This window comes from Lycium barbarum, chromosome 1 (genome assembly GCF_019175385.1).
Source record: "Lycium barbarum isolate Lr01 chromosome 1, ASM1917538v2, whole genome shotgun sequence".
Taxonomy (NCBI): Eukaryota; Viridiplantae; Streptophyta; class Magnoliopsida; order Solanales; family Solanaceae; genus Lycium; species Lycium barbarum.
Window position 1 is genome coordinate 36405562 of NC_083337.1, and position 23672 is coordinate 36429233.

General features: G+C 39.2%; 1 protein-coding gene across 7 annotated transcripts in view; it reads left to right on the forward strand.

Annotated features, from left to right (window-relative positions):
* The first annotated feature begins 417 nt into the window (after window positions 1-417).
* Window positions 418-23672, forward strand: part of LOC132634725 (putative pentatricopeptide repeat-containing protein At5g52630) — a 41032-nt gene continuing 17777 nt past the window's right edge. For 2 of the 7 annotated variants that reach the window (XR_009580322.1, XR_009580323.1), the window contains exons 1-3: window positions 418-2414; window positions 3662-3749; window positions 5746-5851. Coding sequence is in view for 2 of the 7 variants with exons in the window: in XM_060350771.1 (XP_060206754.1) it covers window positions 590-2407 (1818 nt within the window). In the remaining 5 variants the exon portion in view is untranslated. Of the gene's footprint in view, window positions 2415-2762; window positions 3591-3661; window positions 3750-5745; window positions 6555-23672 lie in introns of those variants that run through there. The other 5 variants (XR_009580324.1, XR_009580325.1, XR_009580321.1 and 2 more) reach the window with 5 other exon arrangements.

Here is a 23672-nt window from a genome sequence, read left to right on the forward strand (position 1 = left end):
ATAAGAAATAAACGGTTAACCGGAACCGGTTCTACCGGTTTTAGCGGTCCGGTCACCGATTTGAACCGGTTAAACCGGACCGGTTGACACGTTTAGTATATTGCCCCTTTTTTTAGCTATTTTGAACAACAAATCGTCTTGAGTCGAGACCCATTGGTGTGTGAAACTTGGCTATTATCAATTTAAGCATTTTTAATTCAAATGCGTAATTATTTATTTGCTCCCTCTATTTCAATTATGTTAACCTATTTTCTTATTAATCCGTTTTAAAAAATAATAATTTTATATTTAGCAATAATTTACTTTATATAATGATACTCATTTAGCACTACAAATTTAAAAAGTTTTCAGTTATTTTTGAACTCCGTGACTAGTCTAATCGATTCACAAGCATATAATTATTAATTTCAATAGTTAAAAATACTTGTCATCATGTAATGCTTATTATCCGAGAAAACCTGTCGGCTCTTCAGGAAGACCTGCATTAAAGCATTGTCCTCTGTTTTGGTAATGTGAAGCTTCTTCATATACAACTCAAATTTCTCATTTATAATCTCTCAATAGAAGCGCATTTACTTGTTGTATTCTGATGAGCTACCCACTTGTTCAAGAAACAGCTTCCCATTTCCCAAAACCCTCACTAAACCCACAAACACAAAACATCCACAATTTCGAGCTCAAATTCAGAGCCATATGCAACAATCTCTTATCCCTAACCCAATCTAGTTCCTTACCCAAAGGTCTCTCTTTACACGCTCACATAATCAAATCAGGCATTCAAATAATCCCACTTGTTTCCCACCACTTAATCAACTTCTACTCAAAACTCCAACTCCCACTTCATTCCACACAAGTCTTCCATGAAACACCTTTCAAGTCTTCAACTACTTGGAGTTCACTTATCTCTTCACTTGCCCAAAACGAACAACCCGTTCTTGCTTTAAGTTATTTTCGCGAAATGTTGCGTAATGGGGTTAGGCCTGATGATCATATTTTCCCTTGTGCAACCAAAGCGTGTGGGATTCTTGGTGATTATCGTATCGGGCAATCCATTCATGGGTTTGCTTTGAAAATTGGGTTTGAGTTTGATGTGTTTGTAGGGAGTTCTTTGGTGGATATGTATGCGAAATGTGGGAGGATTGAGATTGCTCGTGAAGTGTTTGATGAAATGCCTGACAGAAATGTGGTTACTTGGAGTGGAATGATATACGGCTATGCTCAAATGGGTGAGGATGAGGAAGCTTTGAGGCTTTTTAAACTTGCTTTAAGTGAAGGTTTGGATGTAAATGACTTTACCTTTTCGAGTGTGATTCGTGTGTGTGGGAATTCCACGTTACTTGAATTAGGGAAGCAGATACACGGCTTGTGCTTGAAAACTAGCTATGATTCATCGAGTTTTATTGGGAGTGCGTTGGTATCTTTGTACTCCAAGTGTGGTCTTGTTGAAGGTGCTTATCGTGTTTTTGATGAGGTTCCGGTTGGGAATTTAGGGATGTGGAACGCGATGTTGATCGCTTGTGCTCAGCACGGGCACACAAAAAAGGTATTTGGGTTGTTTAAGGAAATGGAGAGTGTTGGAATGAAGCCGAATTTCATTACCTTTTTATGTGTGCTATATGCTTGTAGCCATGCTGGGCTGGTTCCAGAAGGGAAATTTTACTTTGATTTAATGAAGAAGCATGGAGTTGAGCCTGGAGATCAACATTATGCTTCCCTTGTCGACTGTCTTGGCCGAGCTGGAAAATTACAAGAGGCGGTTCAAGTTATTGAGAGGATGCCAATGCAACCGACAGAATCTGTTTGGGGAGCTTTGTTGACTGGCTGTAGAATCCACAAGAACACTGAATTGGCAGCTTATGTGGCCGACAGGGTCTTTGAGTTAGGTCCTGTTAGCTCAGGTGTACACGTTCTACTGTCCAACGCATATGCTGCTGCTGGTAGATATCAAGAGGCTGCCAAAGCTAGAAAAGTGCTTAGAGACAGAGGTGTGAAAAAGGAAACTGGTTTGAGTTGGGTTGAGGAAGGAAATAAACTACACACATTTGCTGCTGGAGATAGGTGTCACTCAAAGTCTAAGGAGATATATGAAAAGTTGGATGAATTAGGTGATTACATGGAGCAAGCTGGGTATGTTGCAGACACAAATTATGTGTTGCAACAGGTTGCTGGCCATGAAAAGAGTGAGACTATCAGGTATCACAGCGAAAGGTTAGCCATTGCTTTTGCGCTTGTCACCTTTCCACCCGAAAGGCCTATTAGAGTTATGAAAAACTTGCGTGTATGTGGCGATTGTCACAATGCAATAAAGATTATTTCGAAGTGCACCCAAAGAGTAATTATAGTGAGGGATAACAATCGATTTCATCGCTTTGAGGATGGGAAATGCTCGTGTGGCGACTATTGGTGACTGAACTGTTAGTACTGTTACCTTGGGCTACTTTAAAACACTAGAATGATGCTAGATTTCTTGGTGTTATTTGAGGAATTTGGTTTATTACTTTTTTATTTTATTTTTTATTTTATAACCAATTTGTTCCACAAAAGTAATTTGGTTTATTACTTCTTTTTTTTTTTAACCAATTTGGTTTATTACTTTTGTGAAGTTTTGTACCATGCAATATAATTTTTTTCTTAACAAATGATGGGAATCTTGAACTTCGAAGAGATGAGGAACTTCTAGTTCTAGTATCTTCTTCGTTTTGTTTTTCTCTATACATATATTGGAATGACTTATCTGGTCTCTTGCACATTTGTGGAAATAGTTTCTACAGGTGGGGCTTCCCGTAACTGATTGAGAAGTTAGGCCTAAGGTTCATTTCTGTACAAAGATATTGCTGATTTCTTCATAATTAGAATAATCTCATTTAATTTGTTTGTAAGTTCTATTTGCTAGTGAATAGTCCTTGAATATCTAATTTGTTTATTAGGAAAATTATGATCAGTGCTTCTAATCTGTCAAGTCTCTTTCCTATCACCTTGGAGTTCTAGAAACTCGAGAATTGAAGTGTTTAACCTATTTGTCAAATTTTTTACAAGTCAATTTCTGGAAATCTAGTTGAACTTCTGACTTCGTTTAAGTTGCATATCATTTAAACCCCGTGACAAGTTGATTTCAATGAAATGGTTGAGAAAATGTCTTTTCTAACACCACTTAGTTTCAGTTCTTGAGCAGTCTGCCCATGGAGGGAGGGAGGATGCACTGTCTTTCTGAGTTTATCTTGACTGATTGTCAAGAACTCAATATATTTCTTTTCTTTCTGAGAGAAAGAATAGATTGCTTCTTTATTGAAGAAAAGAAAGAAAGAAGATATTGCTTATATCTCATCATTAGAGTTGTCCCATGTAACTCGTTTTTAAGTTTTATTTGCTAGTAAATAGTCCTTGAATCTTAATTGTTATGTTAGGAAAATTGTAATGGGTTGATTGCTAATTACCTACTTAGGTCAGTGCTTCTAATCTGTCAAAATTTTCTCTCTTGTAACCTTGGAATTATGGAAACTCGTAAATTGAAGTGTTTGACCTATTTTTTTAAACTTTCAAAAAAGTCTAAGTTCCTGAAATCTATTTGAACTTCTAACTTCCCCATGATAAGTTGATTGACATGGAATGAATGGTTGAGATACTGTCTTTCTAACACCACTTAATTTCAATTCTTGAGCAGTCTGCCATGCATGTACCGCTGTAAGGATCTAGTAAAATTGCTGGTCTCATGAGGAGTTTTAAAGCATAACCGACCAATGTTCGATGAGGTACTTTCAATATCAGATCCATTCATAATGTGCTCCCTTTATAAAGCTGCTTCACTTTTTAGAAGTTTAATTGTTGCCAGACCTATAGCTGCAAATTTTGATTAAGCAATTAGTTGAGATATTAGATTCCCAGTTTCTTAAGATTTGGATCGTCATGCTATGTTCTCTTACAAAGTCTAGAAAATTATATTTCCTTAGAGGATTATAATAATAGTTTTAAGTACTACTCTGTAATATGCATGCAACACTGTGAGGTCATGATTTTTGGCTACATAAGTACCTGAAGTAAAAAGAATTGACACCATGGCACCTAGGAGTGCCGTATGGCGAGATTCTTCTACATTCTAGAATCTATAATATGTTCACTCATACCAAATATTACAGTTAATGTATTGGAAAATGAAACTCAATTTTGAAGTGGGACCTAGAAACTTTGCCTTACTCGGTCTTACATCTTTGTGATCAGCTCAAAATAATTTTATTCCTGCTGCTTATTTAACTATGTAATAATTAACATACAATGACCAAGTAATGCAGCTACATAAAAGGCAGAATACCTAACTACTCCCCCAGACTTGGCTATTTGATTGATAGCCTTTATCCCCGGGAAGATAATGTGGCAAAGAGTGCGAATACACTCTTTTAGGTCCATGCTAGTGAAGAAAAATAATGAATCTGCTTTCAAGTTTGGTAATATCGTTGTTAATTGCCACATAGTCAAATACAATGGTTTATTTGTCCCAATTGTGTAGTTTTGTTGCTTCTTCCTAATATACAATACATAGTTTGTCCAACTTTGTATTTCTTCTTAGATGCAATGGTTATCTGTTCCAACTGTGCCTTTTTTCTTTTTCAGGCCAAAATTTTCTAGAACTCCATTATTTTAAGCCAAATATTTTTTTCTTAAAAAAAAAAATAGAGTTTCAACCGTGTGCTTCTTTTATATTTCTTCTCTAGAATGGTTATCTATTCCAACTGTGTATTTTTCTTTTTCGGACTAAATCGGTAAGACTTGGCTAGAACTCAATTATTTTTAGACAAATAGAAAACCCAAAATAATGGAGTTCTAAGAGTGTATTTATTTTGTTTATTCTTTGGATGCAATTTATATTTATTCCAATTGTATCTTTTCTTTTCAGGTCAATTCAGTAAAAACATTAGCTGGAACTCTATTATTTAAGCCAAAACAAGGAAGTCCAAACTGTGTATTTCTTCCTTTCAGGCCAAATTTATAAAATATTTGGCTGAAACTATCCATTATAAAGAACTTTACCCTAAATAATGGAGTTCCAACGAAGTCTTTTACAAATTTTGCCCAAAAGAGACAATCCAGAATATTAGTGAATTTTAAAAGGTAAAAAACATATTTAATTTTAAAATATCACGTGGACAAAGAAAGCTATGTGACACCCCCATGTCTCTCACCAGTCACCACCTTGGGTGAGGTCCCCAGGAGGGTCAATACCATCAAATAGCCAAGCTTAGGGGGTAATTAACACAAAAATATTTAAGGTGTACATTGGTAGACCGTTTTGAACACCATGGGTGTTAGGTATTCACCTACATAAAATCTAGGGGTCATGTACTCTTCCATAGTGCATCCAACATCTGAGGACCCCCCCACACCCACCAACACACACAAAAAAAACTGCAAATGAATGATATTCTGGATTTGCTTATCTCCCCCTGCAAATGTACTCTTCTATTGTGCATCCAGCTTCATGTTAGCCCCATTATTTGTGACTTGAATGTTTGTCGTCTTCCAAATTGTAAGTAAGCTGGTCTAGGTTACTTCCAATCTGCAGTCTAGTAACTTCTGGATAGGTATCCTACATCTGAATTCTGGTTAAATAATCTTTTTTCTATTTTTTATGATACTTCTTAATTGTTAATTGAATGAAATTGTAATGATTATGAATTAACGTAGATGGTTTTATTTGATTGGGTTCCTTCTATTATACGCTAATAACTGCTATATTCTCTGTCATATTCGCAGCCTTAGCGGAGAGGTTGGGATCACATCCATGAATGCCTTTCAGGTGGGCTTGCAGGTTTAGCGAGCAACTCCTCTGCTTGCTGATGGATTTGCTGTTGCCGTCCAAGTAGGATCACACATTCTCCCCCCCCCCCCCCCCCCCCCCCCCCGCGATTAATCTAGGTTGTGTCTGCATGATTATTTTGTGGCTTAAGGACACTTGGAAAATGGGTCACTTGTCAATTGATTATGATGTTTTTGACACGGAGATCTCTTTTTCTACTTTAGAAATGAAACTTCAATGGGCTAGGGTGGCCTCATTTCGCTTTACCAACCCCAAGGGAACTCCAAATACAGGCCTAGATCATTTGTACAGACAGATTTTTTGGGTGCTAAGATCCAAAGTCTATGTCCCGCCGCCCTCGCCCCTATCTCTAAAGCCACTAACTTCGGTACCCGGGGCATTTCCCTCACATGCTGAAGCAAGAAAGCCCAACCAAAGAATCTAATAGAGACATTACTATTAATATTCTGACAAAAAAAATTAGACATTCCATGCCCTCGAAGAATGCTTTTACCTAATTTTGTATAGCTGAAAGTTGCCAAATCGGTTGAAAGAATTGAAAGGAATGCTGGAAAAATTAGTTCATGCCACAACAATCTATATGGAGGGGCAATTTTGTTGATGCATTCCTCTTGAGAATGAAGAAGAACAGAGATCTTCTTTTTCACAGGAAATTTACATTTTTTATCATGAGTCAAATCAATTATTATGCATTATTCTTTCTTCCTTGACATCTAAGGAAATGATAAGTCAGTTCTTTGGTATCTGTAATTTGCTTGAGGAGTAGTGTTCATCAAATATTTATTATTTTTGCACTTAATGGTTGTCTAGACCACAGTTACAAGGTTGCTCTTTACATCCTTTGAATAGATTTTAGGAAGAAGAGGAACACATGGAAGTCCTATTGTTACATGGGGTAGGACAAAGAGAGTCCTTAAGGGTGTGTTCGGTATGGAGGAAAATGTGTTCTTGGAAAATAAGTGAATTTCTACTTAGTTTTTCATGTTCGGTTGGTTAGTGAAAAATAAGTGAATTTCTTTTTTATTTTCTCGTGTTCGGTTGGTTGGTAGAAAATATTTTTCAGAAAATACCACCCAAGCCCCACCAACCCCCCAACCAAATCCCACCCCACCCACCCCCCAACCAAATCCCACCCCCACCCAACCACCATCCTCTAACGCACTTCATCTTTACCCACCCCTACCTTACACCACCACCCATCCCATCCCATCCCATCCCCACCCCACACAACCGCTCTATCCAACCCTCGCATCCACCCACCCCCTCCCAAATTTTCTATTTCATATATTTTATTTTACTTTTATAAAAACTGAGAATTTTTTTCTTATTCGCCCACCCCCCAACTACAACCCACCCCTACTCCCACCACCCACCCCACACCAAAATTAACCACACAAACTTTTCACTTTTATAAATATTTTATAAAGGTAAAATTAAATATAAAGTGGAAAATTCGGGAGGGGGGGGGGGTTGTGGGTCGTAGAAAACCAAAATTTTTATAACATTAATTTATTGGAGGGGTTGGTAGGGTGCTGGGGAGGGGGGGGGGGGATGTCATGGGTGGTATAAAAAACCAAACAAAAAAACTTTTTTAAACTTCTTTTTAAGAAAAAAATATTATTTTTTGCTGGGGTGGGGGTGGTCGAGGGTTGGTGGGTGCGGGAGGTGCGTGGGGTTGTGGGAGTTGTTGGGGTTTCGTGGTTGGGGGTGGGTTGGGCGGTGGTAGGGTGGTGATATAAACTGATTTTGGGCAGATGCTTTAAGGGTTGTACGCTGGCTGAAGAGTTGTACATTCCCTAGTTGGTTAAGTTGGTTAATAAGTTTGAGTATTTACACTTTCGTATTTAGAGTTCAGTCCCTATATTTGCTAGTTTGCATTTAAGTCCCTCTCTTCCCTTTGGAGGATATATATGTAGTCCATTGCTCTGTGAGAGCTTATCAGTTATGAAGAATCCATTTCCTTTGCTTTAATTACTGTTTTCCCTTCAATTTATTATTTCAGTTGTAGTAATTACATCAGTGGTATTAGAGCACTTTCCTGCGCAGTGGGAAATAATGGCAGGTGACATCGGAAAAATTCTAAGTCGACTGGATCGTATGGCAGTCGAGGTGGCAAACTTCAACAAGAGGGAAGCCATGAATGAAAAAGCAATACGCAAGCTCAAGGACACGATGACGATGGGACAGACCTCGATTAGAGGAAGGGAGTTGCAATCGGAGTTCAATCGTGACGATTTGTACTCACCGACGGAAGGGCCGATGGGTTTTGTAGGTATGGGTTCTCAAATGCAACTTCGTAGACTTCAATCTACCCTTAATCTTCCTAGAAATTCTTGGCCACAATCATCTAACCCTTCCTTCTTCATGCCCCAAACATCATCATTATCATCTTCCCTGCCACCTCCACCAAATTTGAGCTCCATTTTAACACCTCCAGCTCAAACTACACCCACCTACACACATGCTCAGCCATTAATTTCTATTGGACAAGTACCTTATTTTTTGACCTCGACATCGATTCCACCAATTCAAAACCCCGTACCAAACTTCAATTTCATCAGCTCAAGCTCACAAAATCCTGTCCAAATACCTAATTACTCCCAACCCATGCTCAACACTGCAATACCGAACCGAATCCAGACCCCTAATGCTTCCCCAACCTTCTATCCGTATACCAACCACTATAATACACCCCTCTATCAAAACTCTCAATCCCAACCTACATCTCTTTTAAGACAGTATAGGGTAGCATTTCCCAGATTCAATGGAACTGGATTCCAAGATTGGTGGTACCAAGTGGAGCAATTCTTTTCCATGGATGAAATACCTCATCATCAGAAGGTAAGAATTGCATCTGTGCATTTAGATGATTTGGCTTTACAATGGCATAGAGCTTATATGAGGAGTGGAACTCAGGCTAATTTGCAACTTCCTAGTTGGGAGGAATACATCTGGGCTTTAATTGATAGGTTTGGTACTGAATTTGATGACCCTATGAGTGAGCTAATCAAACTTAAACAAACTGCTAGTGTAGCATAATTTCAAGAAGCCTTTGACAGAGCCATGACTAGGCTCAATTTGGATCCTAGCTATGCTGTGAGCATATTTTTAGAGAACTTGAAACCTGAACTAGGGGATGCTGTTAGAATCCTGAAACCTTATTCATTACCTCAGGCTTACCATCTAGCTAGAATTCAAGAGTCTAATTTCCTGAAACAATCTAAGGCAATGAAGAGTTCCATGTCACAGTCTAATCACAATAATAACAGAACCCCTTTCAACACTTCCTCTTACTCTAAACCGATTACAAAACCTGTGAACCACTTGCCTAAAAACAATGTAGTCCCATACAATGACAAGTTCAAAAGGAGAAGGCTCACTCCTGCTGAAGTGGCTGATAAAAGAGCTAAGGGGCTATGTTTTCTGTGTGATGAACTGTTTCAACCTGGACATATATGTAAAGCTAAGGCTCAGCTATATTTACTAGAATTAGAAGAGGAAGTGCAAATAGAAGAAGTAGAAGAGGAGATAGTGTTGGAAGATGAAGTTGCTGAGACTTGTGAGATATCAATCCATGCACTTCAGGGTACTCATGGGTACAGGACATTGAGGTTAATGGGGTATTGTCAAAAGAGAGCTTTAAATGTACTAGTGGACACTGGTTCCACTCACAATTTTCTTGATAGTAATCTAGTTGCTAAATGGGGGTGGAAGGTGGATGGATGTGAACTGCAGGATGCTAGTCTAGCTGATGGCAACTCAGTCCCTTTATCAGGCATGTGCAAAGGTGTGGAGTGGTTGTTACACAACTCAGTTTTTAAGGCTGATTTCCTGCTGTTGCCATTGGGTTCTTGTGATATGGTCTTAGGGGTACAATGGCTCAGTGACCTTGGGGATATCTTATTCAACTTTAAGCAACTAACTATGAAGTTCAAGTATGATGGTAAATTGTTTTCACTCAAAGGGATAACCCCTAAAATGGCTCTGGTGGACTCTTCTTCTGTACAGAAGGCATCAAATGAACCAGTACAACTGTTCATGATCAAAGTTAACTCTAAAACTGAGGAGCATACAGGAACACAGGCAAGGGATTCTCAAACCCCTAATCACTTGGCTGTTCAGGCCGTTTTACAGGATTTTGCTACAGTTTTTCAGGAACCAAAGGAACTTCCTCCTTTCAGAAATCAATTTGATCATCATATACCTCTTAAGGATGGTGTTAATCCAATCAATGCCAGGCCTTATAGATATTCCCCAGTGCAAAATGATATAATAGAAAACATGGTAAAAGAGTTGCAAGAACAAGGCTTCATTCAAAACAGCTGCAGTCCCTTTGCTTCCCCTGTGGTGCTTGTAGGGAAGAAAGATGGAAGCTGGAGGCTATGTGTTGATTACAGAGGCCTGAACAAGATCACAATTAAAGATAAGTACCCTATTCCCATTATTGAAGAACTGCTAGATGAATTAGGAGGGTCACAAGTGTTTTCTAAGATTGATCTTAGATCAGGATATCACCAAATTAGAATGGCAACTGAAGATGTGCATAAGATTGCCTTTAGGACCCATTCTGGGCATTATGAATACCTAGTAATGCCATTTGGCCTTACTAATGCCCCTTCCAGTTTTCAAAGCCTCATTAATCATGTTTTTAGAGATCATTTGAGGAAATTTATCCTTGTATTCTTTGATGACATTTTGATTTTTAGTAAAAGTATTGAAGACCACATTGAACACCTAAAAACTACCTTTCACCTCCTAACCAAACACCAATTGTATGCCAAGAAATCAAAATGTCAGTTTTCTGTTGCTTGTGGAGAATACTTAGGTCACTTTATATCTGCTAAGGGGGTATCCACTGATCCAAAAAACATGCAAGCAGTTCACGCCAGTCCCTACTACACTCAAACAATTGAGGGGTTTTTTGGGTTTAGCAGGGTACTATAGGAGATTTATCCTTGGTTATGGTCAAATTAGTAAATCATTGACTGATCTGCTTAGGAAAGACAGTTTCAAATGGGATACTGGAGCTGATCTAGCTTTTCAGAAGTTAAAGAAGGCCTTAACTTGTGCTCCTGTGCTGGCACTGCCTAATTTTGACCTTAGCAAGAGAGTTGAAAGTGCAGTTGCTCAAGTTCCACTTGCAGAGGTCACAACAAAGAATGGTAGATCAAGCTAATAAAAAAAGGACAGACAGACAGTTCCAGGTTGGTGATTGGGTATACTTGAAGATTCAGCCTTACAGGGAACTTACCCTATCCAACAAGCACTTCTCTAAGCTTGATCTAGCAAGGTTGCTTACAAATTATGGGCCTTATCAGATCTTAAAAAAAATGGGCAAGGTTGCTTACAAATTATCACTCCCACCCCACTTGCTTCTTCACTCCACATTTCATGTTTCCCTCCTTAAATATTGTCATGAGGTTCCCAGTACCATATCTCACCCTCCAGTGCTTGATCTAGCAAGTCCTTATTGTCCCTCTCCTGTCAAAGTGTTGGATAGAAGGATTATTCAGAAGGGAAACACGACAGTAGTTCAATTCTTGGTATAGTGGGATCAGCTTAGTGAGGCTCATGCTACATGGGAAGATGTCAATGCCCTTAAAGTGAGATTTCCCACATTTATTCCTTGAGGTCAAAGAATGTTTTAAGGGGGAAGCAATGATATAAACTGATTTTGGGCAGATGCTTTAAGGGTTGTACGCTGGCTGAAGAGTTGTACATTCCCTAGTTGGTTAAGTTGGTTAATAAGTTTGTGTATTTACACTTTCGTATTTAGAGTTCAGTCCCTATATTTGCTAGTTTGCATTTAAGTCCCTCTCTTCCCTTTGGAGGATACATCTGTAGTCCATTGCTCTGTGAGAGCTTATCAGTTATGAAGAATCCATTTCCTTTGCTTTAATTATTGTTTTCCCTTCAATTTCTTATTTCAGTTGTAGTAATTACATCGGGTGGTTGGTGAAACGCCATTTGTGCACTTACTTGCCTTTCATAGAAACTTTCTATTCTAATGCGTATTTGTGTACATATATCCGTATCCGTATCCATAATCGTATCCATTCCATATTTATACTCATATTCGCATACATACTCATATCTATATCATATACATAATCATATCATATACATAGCATTTACATAGAATACTCGACCATGCTGGATCGGTGTTTCATATATACTTGGCCAACCAAGGCTCAAGGTTACACATACCTGGCCCTACCAAGGGGTCAGGGTTACATCTACCTGGCCCTACCAAGGCGTCAGGGTTATATTTACCTGGTCCTACCAAGGCGTCAGGGTCATCCGTACCATCTGCAGAGGTCATTACATAATCACATACATATTTATTTACATATCCTACCCGGCCTCATAAGCTCGGGGTTCCATAATAGTCATACATAGATACATATGCATAATAACTCATAAACGTCTTTACTATTATAACTACTATCATCGTCGTCATTGTTATCGTCATCGCTATTACCACCATAGTCGTCTTCCATATCATTGTCACTATTATCGTCATTCATCACATCTATCTTTATAGGCTTACTCGTCATATGAGGAACTTAGCACAATCGTGGCGTATCAAGAATCGTGAGCTTACAAGCTCGGAAGATCAAATCATTTGAAAGATATCATAGTCTTATAGAAGATTTGGACGTTTGGCCAAAGAACCATGCCTTATGAAAGAAGGGTTAGCCTTACATACCTTTCCATTGAACTATGCTACACTTGCACGTTCTCCTCCGAAGCTCACGTCTCTACCTTCATTAAAGTCATACTATCATTAGAAATCGATAGCTAGCGTACATGACAAAAACTAGAGAAAATCGAGCAACGTCTCCTCTATTTATACGACAATCCTCTATAGCGTATATCAACTCTCAAACGTCAATAATACATTCACAATACTATAACGACAGTCATTATTCATCCACATTATCCATATTCTAGACTTACTTTCAATCATCCATATCCATGGCCACAACGTACGACGACGTCTATTCTCATACATTTCTCATCTCATGTTCTCAACATCATTTATAGCATATTTAGATCACAACACATCAAGAATCGTAACTCAAGTTAAGCTGTTTCTCAAAATGGCACTATTCCACATTCATGACACATTTTTCTATACCCTTCTACAATCCAAGTATTTCAACTCTCAAATACTTTAAACAACATAGAAATATCATAAACCTTACCTTAGATGTCGTAGGAACAAGCCTTGGTTGATAATACTCCACTTGAGCAAAAACCCTAATTCATCTCCAATGAGATTTCTTGACATGTATGATCTTTAATGGGTTTTCTTACACTTGATTCACTTGGTTAATGTTGTTGATCACTAATAATCCTTGAATTCTTTGTGGAATAAATGTAGAGAGATGTTTTAGAGAGAAGGGGTGAAGTGTGGAAATGAAATAATAAACTTGGTCCCCTTTTTAATAACCCAAAATCTGATCTGGAATGAACAATCATCGAAAGTACAACAGTGGTTGTAAACTCAGTTTACGGTCCGTATTCCAGTTTACGGGCCGTATTTCGTGGACGTATTTAATCATAACATAACCAAAAAGTCAGGCTGAGACATGGTGATTTACGAACACAGTTTACGGGCTGTATTTCAGTTTACGGTCCGTATTTCAAGTCGTCTTTAACCATTCAAGCATTTGACAGAAAGTTGAAGTTTTGGAAGTTGAAATACGACATGGCAGTTTACGGCCCGTAAACTACTTTACGGTCCGTATTTTATTTTAGGATCAACTGGCCAAAGTGCAAATCTGCAACTTTCCACATTTTCAGAACCTATAGTTAGTCATTATGGAGCATAACCTATCTCTTATTGCAATTGCCTTTGGAATCTTTCTTAGGGTCGTCAAACGTCGTTCCCTTCTTATTAAGACATCGTACAGGCTATGCCCTTTGTTAGCCTATCCACTGTACGTTCGTAGGGAAATTTTCAAGGTGTAACAGGAACTGACTGAAGAGTTGGCGGTTCAGCTTCTAAATCTTGAACCCAAACTAGATGATAAATGAAATCTTTTGTGATCATCTTCCTAGACTTTAGATAGGAAATAAACCTACCTTTCGATGACACAGTATTCCCTTTCCATTCTAAAACTGGTTCTCCCTGAAATTGGGAACGAACCATTTTCATTCTACAATCAACATTGGCATAGCAAGAAGCCAACCAATCCATACCCATGATAACATCAAAATCCACCATTTTTAACTCATGCAATTCAACCCTATTACGATGGTCACAAATCACAACTATGCAATTTCTATATTCTCGGCTAGCTATTCCGATTCACTAACGGGTATAGACACCTCAAAAGGTTTGATCGACTCCATTCGACTCTAAACCGACCCGCAATATATGGAGTAACATATGACAATGTGGAGCCCGGATCTATCAAAGCATATACATCATGAGAAATTACCGATAATATACCTGTGACGACATCAGGAGAAGACTCAAGATCTTGGCGTCCAGCCAAAGCCTAAATACGGTGCTGAGGACCACTAGAACTGGGGACTCTCCCTCTGCCTCTACCATGGCCGACTGGCGCATGTGAACCTGGCCCCATAGGGCATATAGATGACGAAGATCCGGCTACCGACCCTGAAGGCTGGGTCCTACCTCTACCACCAACTGAGGGGCAATCACGCATAATATAGCCTGGCCGACCACATGAATACCTCTGAACCCAATCGGCACTGACCCCAATGTAACTTCCCACACTGGGAACATCGTGGCATGGGTGGCCTCGCCTGACCCGAATCACCCCTGAACTGAGAACTAAAAAAACTCTGACTCGGCCCGGAATGAGTAGACCTATCAAATATTTGGCCTGAAAATCGTGGAGGTGCACTAGTCATAGAATGACCTGAATGCCTCGAAAACTGCTGTCTGTGCCCGCCTCTATACTAACTCATCGGACCCGAAGATCTAGCCCTCTTGTTATACCCTTTATCATGCTCACGCTCACTTCTTTGTTGTTTTTGGATTTCTTCTAAATTTTGAGCATGAGCCTGAATGCGTGAAATATCCATGTTGTCCTGAAGGGATGCAGTCAAGCACCTATCCATCAAATGTGGCCCTAGGCCTCTCACAAATCGGTGCACTCGGTCACCCATATCCGCTACCATGGCCGAAGCATACCTAGCCAGAGAATTGAAGCGGAGACTATACTCTAGAGCACTCATGCTTCCTTGCCTCAAATTTAAGAACTTATCAGCTCTAGCTTGCCGAACCTCTGGAGGCAGATAATGTCGGAGGAAAGCATCTACAAATTCTTGCCATACCGGGGGAGGCGCATTGGCTCCCCGTGAAGCCATCCAAACTGTGTACCAATATACCGCAACATCCCTCAATCTATAGGATGCTTCCACCGATTCGGTGTCCGAAACGTGTATCAACTGAAGTGTCCTCAACGTTCCATCAATAAAATTCTGAGGGTCCTCATCCGACTTTGATCCAAAGAATTCCAGAGGGTTCAAGCTGATCCAAAGAATTCCAGAGGGTTCAAGCTAATAAAATCACGGGCCCTTGCACTAACAGCCCTGTCACTTTGCCCTGTATCCTGCCGCTGAGTCTGCGTAGCAACCAATTGAGTAAGCAAATGAATGTCATTTTTTACATCTTGGCCTGAAGCGTCCGGTGGAGGAGCCGAAGGTGCTGGAGCTGGGGCTGAGTCTCTCTTACGCTCCTAAAAAATAGGCACTGAATGAGAGGACTGAGATTGATCCGTATTTTGGGACTCACTTTCCTCTACAACCGTTGGCGGTGCTCTTTCGGCCCGTTTTTCTACCACTGTCTTTCCCTTTTGGGCTACCGTAGCCTTTCTCTTTACAGACATCTCTGAAATACATAACACACGGCTAAGGAAAAGAAGTTCTTATATCATAGCTCTATCGCACGATCTTATGAAGAAAGAAGGTCATTCATTCCTAAAATGCCTGCAGCCTCTGGCTTATAAGTGTGGCGCGCAACACACCCATAACCAAGACTCTACTGGACATGGCTCGTAGACACACCCTAGGACAAAACTGCTCTGATACCACTTTTATCATGGCCTAACTGGAGGGTCGCGCCGAGCACCTAGTGCTAGCCCACCCGAGTACCTTTTATCGTATATTCACATTTACATCTAGGTGAGCCACATAGCTAGATCATGTTTTCTATCTATCATCCATACTATTTCCATTGGGCAACAATACATTTATATACCACCATCAGCATTTATGCCCATGACAATGTACATAAGCCGACGAGGCTACAAAATGATATCCAAAAAAATTTGGGCCGACAAGGCCAAATACATATAACCATATACACATGTCTACGAGCCTCTAAGGAGAGTATGTCATATCATATAGGCGGGACAGGACCCCGCCATGCCCATATGTATGTACATAAAAGAATAAATACCAAAAGCTATAGCTCCGAATGAAATGGAGCTCCGCTATGTAGTCCTTGAGTAATAAAGTTATGGATCAAGCCTGTCTCCCAGGCCACCTGCGGGCATGACGCAGCGTCCATAAACAAAAGGACGTCAGTACGAAGAATGTACTGAGTATGTAAAGCATGATCAACATCATTATGAAAGCATAATAGACAACATAAGAAATAGCATAAGATGGGAGGTAGCAGAACCATCGTCATAAACAATTACTTGATTTTCATAGGGACGTTCCATTTCTAATGCGTAACTGCGCACATATATCCATATCTGTATTAGTATTCGTATCCATTTTCATATTCATAGCATATTCGTATTCTTATTCATATTCATATCGTATACATATCCATATTATATACATAGCATACCCGACCATGAAGGTTCGGTATTTCACATACCCGGCCATGGCAAGGCTCGGTGAGTATACATACCTGGCCCTACCAAGGCTCAGGGTTATCCATACCCAACTACAGTGGTGCGCGTGCAATATATATATATTCTACCTGGCCGTATAAGCTCAGGGTTTCATAATAGTCATACATAGACACATATACATAAAAGCTCATAAGCATCTTTAGCATCATTACTATCATCGTTCATTACATCTATCCCTAGAGGATTACTCATCATATAAGGAATTTAGTACAATCGTAACATATCGAGAATCATGAGCTTAGTAGCTTTTAAGGATAGAATCATTTGGATGTCATCATAGGCTCATGAAAGAATAGATATATGGCCAAAGAACCATGCCTTATTGAAAGAAGGGTGTACCTTACATACCTTTCCGTTCAACTATTCTATCGCTTGAACGTTCTCCTTTAATTCTCACGTTTCTACCTTCATTAGAGTTATACTAACATTAGAAAATCGATAGCTTAGCATACATGACTAAAGCTAGAGAAAATTGGGCAGCATCTCCTTTGTTTATACGACTTCCTCTATATCATATATCAACTCCCAAACACATATAATAACATTCACAACATCATAACAATAGTATTTGTTCACCTATATTATCCATATTCCTCCATTCACTTCCAATCATCCATATCCATGGTCATAGCACACTATTACGTTCACTCATATACAATGTCTATCCCATGTTCTTAACATCATTTATAACATAATCATAATCACAACATATCAAGAATCATGACTCAATCCAAGCTAGTACTAAAAATTGACACTATTCCCCACATTCATGACCCATTTTCTATTTCCTTCTACAATCCAAGTCTTTCAACCTCTCAATACCTTAAACAACGTGGAAATACCATAAAACTTACCTTAGATGGTGTTGGAATGGACCTTGAGTGCAAAATTTTCAAAGTGCGAGTTTTGGCTGAATTCTGTGACATTTTTGGGCCATGTTATTGCAGATGATGGCATTCGAGTTGATACTCAGAAAATTGAAGTTGTGAAGACTTAGCCAAGGCATATGACGCCTACAGAAGTCCATAGTTCTCTGGGATGGGCGGGGTACTATAGAAGGTTCGTAGAGGGATTTTCCTCTATTTCAGCCCCATTGACAAAATTAACCCAGAAGTCAGTTAAATTTTAGTGTAATGATGCTTGTGAACGCAGACAGATTAACCTCAGCCCCAGTCTTGACACTCCCAGAAGGGCTAGATGGCTATGTTGTATATTGTGATGCTTCCAGTGTTGGGTTAGGATGTGTGTTAATGCAGCACGATAAGTTCATTGCTTATGCTTCAGGGCAGCTGCGGAACCATGAAAAGAACTACCCAACTCATGATCTCGAATTGGCTGCTGTCATTCATGCACTAAAGATGTGGAGACATTACTTGTATGGTGTACATGTTGATATCTATGTAGATCACAAGAGTCTTCAATATATTTTCTAACAGAAGGAGTTGAATCTACGACAGAGGCGGTGGTTAGAATTATTGAAACATTATAATGTGAGCATTTTATTCCACCCCGGAAAAGTAAATGTAGTAGCTGATGCGCTTAGCCGCCGATCAATGGGCAGCCTATTTGAGGTTCCTCCGGGAAAGAAAGAGATGATTCATGAGCTTCACCAGCTAGCTAATCTTGGGGTACGTCTAATTGATTCGGGTAATGCTGGAATCGGTATTTATAATCCCACAGTTTCATCCCTGAATATGGAAGTAAAAGAGCGTCAATGTGAAGATCCTCAGTTGAGCCATTATAGAGACACCCTTTATGGAAAAGAGAAGTCTCCATTTGAAACTTCTATGGATGGAATTCTTAGATACCGAGGTAGGCTATGTGTGCCGAATGTTGCAGAGTTGTGCCGTCGAATTCTAGAAGAAGCCCATTATTCTCGGTATTCTATTCACCCAGGTGCAACCAAGATGTATCATGATCTCAAGTTGATATATTGGTGGGATGGCATGAAGGGAGACATAACAAAATTTGTAGCTCAATGTCCAAATTTCCAGCAAGTGAAAATCGAACATCAAAAGCCAAGAGGATTATTGCAAGCAATGAAAATCCCTACTTAGAAATGGGAAGTGATCAACATGGATTTTATTGTGGGGTTACCTCGTTCACGAGGCAAGCATGATTCTATATGGGTGATTGTGGACAGATTGACAAAAGCAGCTCATTTTCTTCCAGTCAGAACCACATACTCAGCAGAAGATTATGCGAGGTTGTATCTCAAGGAGATTGTGCGACTCCATGGTATTCTGATATCCATTATCACAGATAGAGGAGCGTAATTTACAGTCAAGTTCTGGAAATCCTTCTAAGAAGGTCTAGGTACTCAAGTGAAGCTTAGCACGGCGTTCCATGTGCAGACCGATGGACAAGCCGAACGTACTATTCAGACCCTGGAGGATATGCTAAGAACATGTGTTCTAGATTTCGATGGTAGTTGGGATGACCACTTACCTCTAATCGAGTTTGCATACAACAATAGCTACCATTCCAGTATCCAAATGGCTCCGTATGAAGCTCTATATGGAAGGAAGTGCAGATCCCCAATTGGATGGTTTGAAATATAAGAAGTACAACTAATAGGCCCTGAGTTAATTCAGCAAGCAGTAGAAAAAGTTAGGGTGATCCGAGATCGATTGTTGACAGCCCAAAGTCGCCAAATATCTTATGCGGACAACCGCCGGCGAGACTTAGAATTTCAAATTGATGACTGGGTATTCTTGAAGGTGTCACCAATGAAAGGGGTGATGAGATTTGGCAAGAAAGGGAAATTAAGTCCTCGATACATTGGACCCTATAAAATTATCCGCAAAGTGGGTCAAGTAGCTTACGAATTAGACTTACCTCCAGAACTTGAATCAGTTCATCCAGTTTTTCATGTCTCCATGCTCCGCAAGTGTGTTGGAGATCCTACGAGAATTGTCTCAATAGATGATGTTCAAGTAACAGAAAAGCTAGCATATGAAGAAGTGCCCATTTCCATATTATACAGGCAAGTACGAAGACTTCGAAATAAGGAAGTAGCCTCAGTTAAAGTCTTATGGCGGAACGACAACCGAGAGGAAATGACTTGGGAAGCAGAAGAGAGTATGAAATTCAAGTACCCGCACTTATTCCAACCCCCAAGAGAGATCCAAGATGAAACATTAACATTATGAAGTATGTATGCTTTCTTTTCATGCTTTTGGTCGTGTGTGGCCAACTTATATTGTTATTGTGCTGTGGCCCTGTGAGGCAGTGTTATTATGAGCTGTTGTGACAGGATGGTAGTGCAATATTACAAGGTAAACTTTGGCGAAATTTTCGTAGAATTCCCGAGTGTTTAACATTCGAGGACGAATGTTCCAAAAAGGGGGGAAGAGTGTTATACCTTGGAAATTTCATGTCGTCGTGTAGTAAATGAACCAATGTGAGCTTAAGGGTTACAGGAAGTTCTTAATACTATAAGATGGATATTTAGTGGTCTTAGAATGCATACGTTAAGGTTTTGAAGTTATGTGAATTGATGAAATAAGGATTGATAAGGACAAGTGGAGTACAAGTGGGTTTTAGGAAAGATTTCATAAATTATTGCGTTAAGATTTGTTTGGTAAGGCCTTGAAGGCGAGTTATAGGGATGTTTAGATAATTAATAAAGTACTAAACAAGTGTTAAGAAGGTTGTGTAAGGATTGGAGATCAAATGAAACGACGAGGACAACTTCGGAAAAACTGTGAGTTACACGACCACATTATACGGACTATGGAATTTTATACGAACCGTATAATGGTCCGTATAACCCAACAGCAATAATGTTTTCCATGGTAGTGAACCACGGACACTTATACGGACCGTATAATGTTATACGAACCGTATAAGTTATCCGTATAAGTCCAGACGGGCTGAGTATTTCCAAGTATTCAAATGTGATCCCATCTCATTATATTCATTCTCCTCACTTCTTCACTTCTCTCCGAGCTTCTAGAATATTACATACACATCTTCAACATAAAAATCAAGGGAAACCAAAGATCAAACACCAATATTCAAAGGAAATCAAGCATATGGAAGCTTGCTAGGGTTATGGAAGTTAGAAATCCCTTGGAAGCTAAAGCTAGGATTTTCTTCAAGTGAAGCATTGTGAACCAAAACCCGTTCCTACGCATTCAAAGGTGAGTTTCATGATTATTCCATGTTGTTTAAGGTATTGAAAAGTTGAAACACTTGGATTATGGAAGAAGATGGAAAATGGATTACAAAAGATGAGATTAGTGGCAACTATGAATAGGAGATTAATATGAATCATGAATATTGATATGTTGTGATTGTAAGTATGTTATGAACGACAATTAGAACATGGAATAAGTATTATATGTGAGAAAATGCAATAATGAATTATGACCATGATTATGGAGAAATTGGAGTGAAATTTTGAAATGTGGGTAATATAGATGAATGATGATTGTTGCCTATTATATTGTGAATGTTGTTATGGATGTTTGGGAGTTGATATATGATAGGGAGAGAGTAGTATAAACAAAGGAAATGCTGCCCAATTTTCTCTAGCTTTAGTAAGCACGTTTAAGTAATTGATTAGCTAATGTTAATGAGAATTCTCTTGAAGGTAAAAACGTGGGCATTGAAGGAGAACAAGCAAGCGATAGTTTAGTTAAACGAAAAAGGTATGTGAGGCTAGTCCTTTATTTCTATGGTATGAATCCTATGACATGATTTTTCCTTCTTCTCCATCAATCTTCTACATCCCGAAAAGCTAAGAGTTTATGTTCATGAATAGCCACATGAGATAAGAGATACATTACGAGCCCATTAATGATGATGATGAACTTAAGTCTAAAGACTCGAGAGTTCATGATATGATGTTCCTATAAGGTTAATGATGTTGTTTATTGTATACACTCACCTTATATACTATTTCCTTCAAGGTGAGGCAGAATACTTGTAAATGCTCCATAATGGAATCGGGGGTTCACGACCTTATGTCACCTCGATAAAGTATAGCTGTCTTTGAGTTTCTATGCATGCATTATGATGAGTACATATTGATGATATTACATCGTGCCTATATGGCCGGGCAGACACCGCTAAGGCGGGCAGCGTATACACCATGTCTAGATGGCATGGGCAAACACCACTAGTGAGCGGCATGAGATGGTACCCCGGACGTAGGAGGCCTGGACGCGGGCTAATGATTATCACACCATACCTATATGGTTGGGCAGTTTATATATATATGCATACATGATATGATGATGATTATGAAGTAAGCCAGCATGCATTATTTCTTTTATAATTGACAGTCAGTTACAGGTTGTTCCTTATTTGATGTTTCCTTTATCTCATTGATGTATTATTGTTACTTATGCCTCTCATACTCAGTACAATATTCGTACTGACGTCCGTTTTCTTTGGACGCTGTGTTCATGCCCACAGGTAGATAGGGAGGTGACCTTGATCCAGACTCGTAGGAGCTATTAGCTGACTTGAGAGCACTCCATTGTTCCGGTGGTGCCTTTGATTATTCTTTTGTGTGTATATATATGTTACACCTCAGAACTTTGGGTTGCTGAGCGGTGAAGGGACAAACGTAAGTTAAGGTGAACATGATGTCCCTACAAGTAAGAAGGGATACTTAATAATTCTAATTAAGATTCCAAAGAAGTTAGAGGCAAGAGAGAAAAGTTCGTCATATGAAACTCAAACGCAGTTCTGCAAAAAAGGGGTTCGACGGCCGTTCTTTGTACCGTCGGACGAGTCGACGCTTCGTCGATTGTACCGTAGAATTGAGCTAGAGCGAAGACCATTCGACGAACGGGTCGACGCTACGTCAATCAGTTCGACATACCGTTCTTCTCCAGTAGAATGAAGGGAAACGACAGATTTCTCACTGGAAATTTAACGACTTCGACAGCCGGATCGACGCTCCGTCGATTGCACCGTATATCTCGGACGGGACTGATTTCATGATTTAATATACGGACCCTCCCTCATTTTTATTTCATTTCATTTTCATTCTCCACACACCAAAGAAACCTCTAGAACTTTCTCCATTATTCATCCACAAGAATTCAAAGGAAAACCGTTGTCAACTACACCAAATCCATGAAATCAAGTGTATGAAACTCATTAAAAGTTTATCTTAGCCAAGAAAACTCAAGAGAATAAAGTTAGGGTTTTGGTGCCAGAAGAGAAGTTCCACATGAGTGTTGTTCATCCATCATCTAAGGTGAGTTTTATGACCATTTTATATGGTTTGAGTGGTTAAAAGTTGAAACACTTGAATTGTGGAAAGACATAGAAATTGGGTCATGAATGTGTGAATAGTGTCATTGTTGAATAGTGATTGGGATGAATCATGAATGTTGGTATACTGTGATTGTGAATATGTTATAAGTGACATTTAGACCATGGAATAAGTATTATATATGAGAAAACGCGATAACGAGTTATAATCATGATTGTGGAGAAATCAAAGAGAAATGGTGAATTGTGGTAAGTGTAGATAAATGATGATTGTTGTTGCTATATTATGAATGTTGTTATTAACGTTTGTGAGTTGATATAGAATGTGGGAAAAGTAGTAGAAACAAAGGAAGTGCTGCCCAATTTTCCCTAGAAATGATAAAATGTTCTTATAGCCGAGTAACTAATGTTAATACGATTCCTCTTGAAGGTAAAAACGTGGGCACCAAAGGAAACCAAGCGAACGATAGATTAGTTAAGCGCAAAAGGTATGTGAGGCTAGTCCTTTCTTTCTATGGCATGAATCCCGTAGTATGACTTTCCTTCCTCTCCATGAATCTCTTAAGTTCCGGAAAATATGAGCCTATATTCCTAAATAACTACACAAGGTAATGAGTTAAAGTATAGATGTTCATGATATGATGTTCCTAAAACATCAATGATGTCATTATTGCTTACACTCACCTCATATACTATTTTCTTCAAGGTGAGGCAGAATGTTA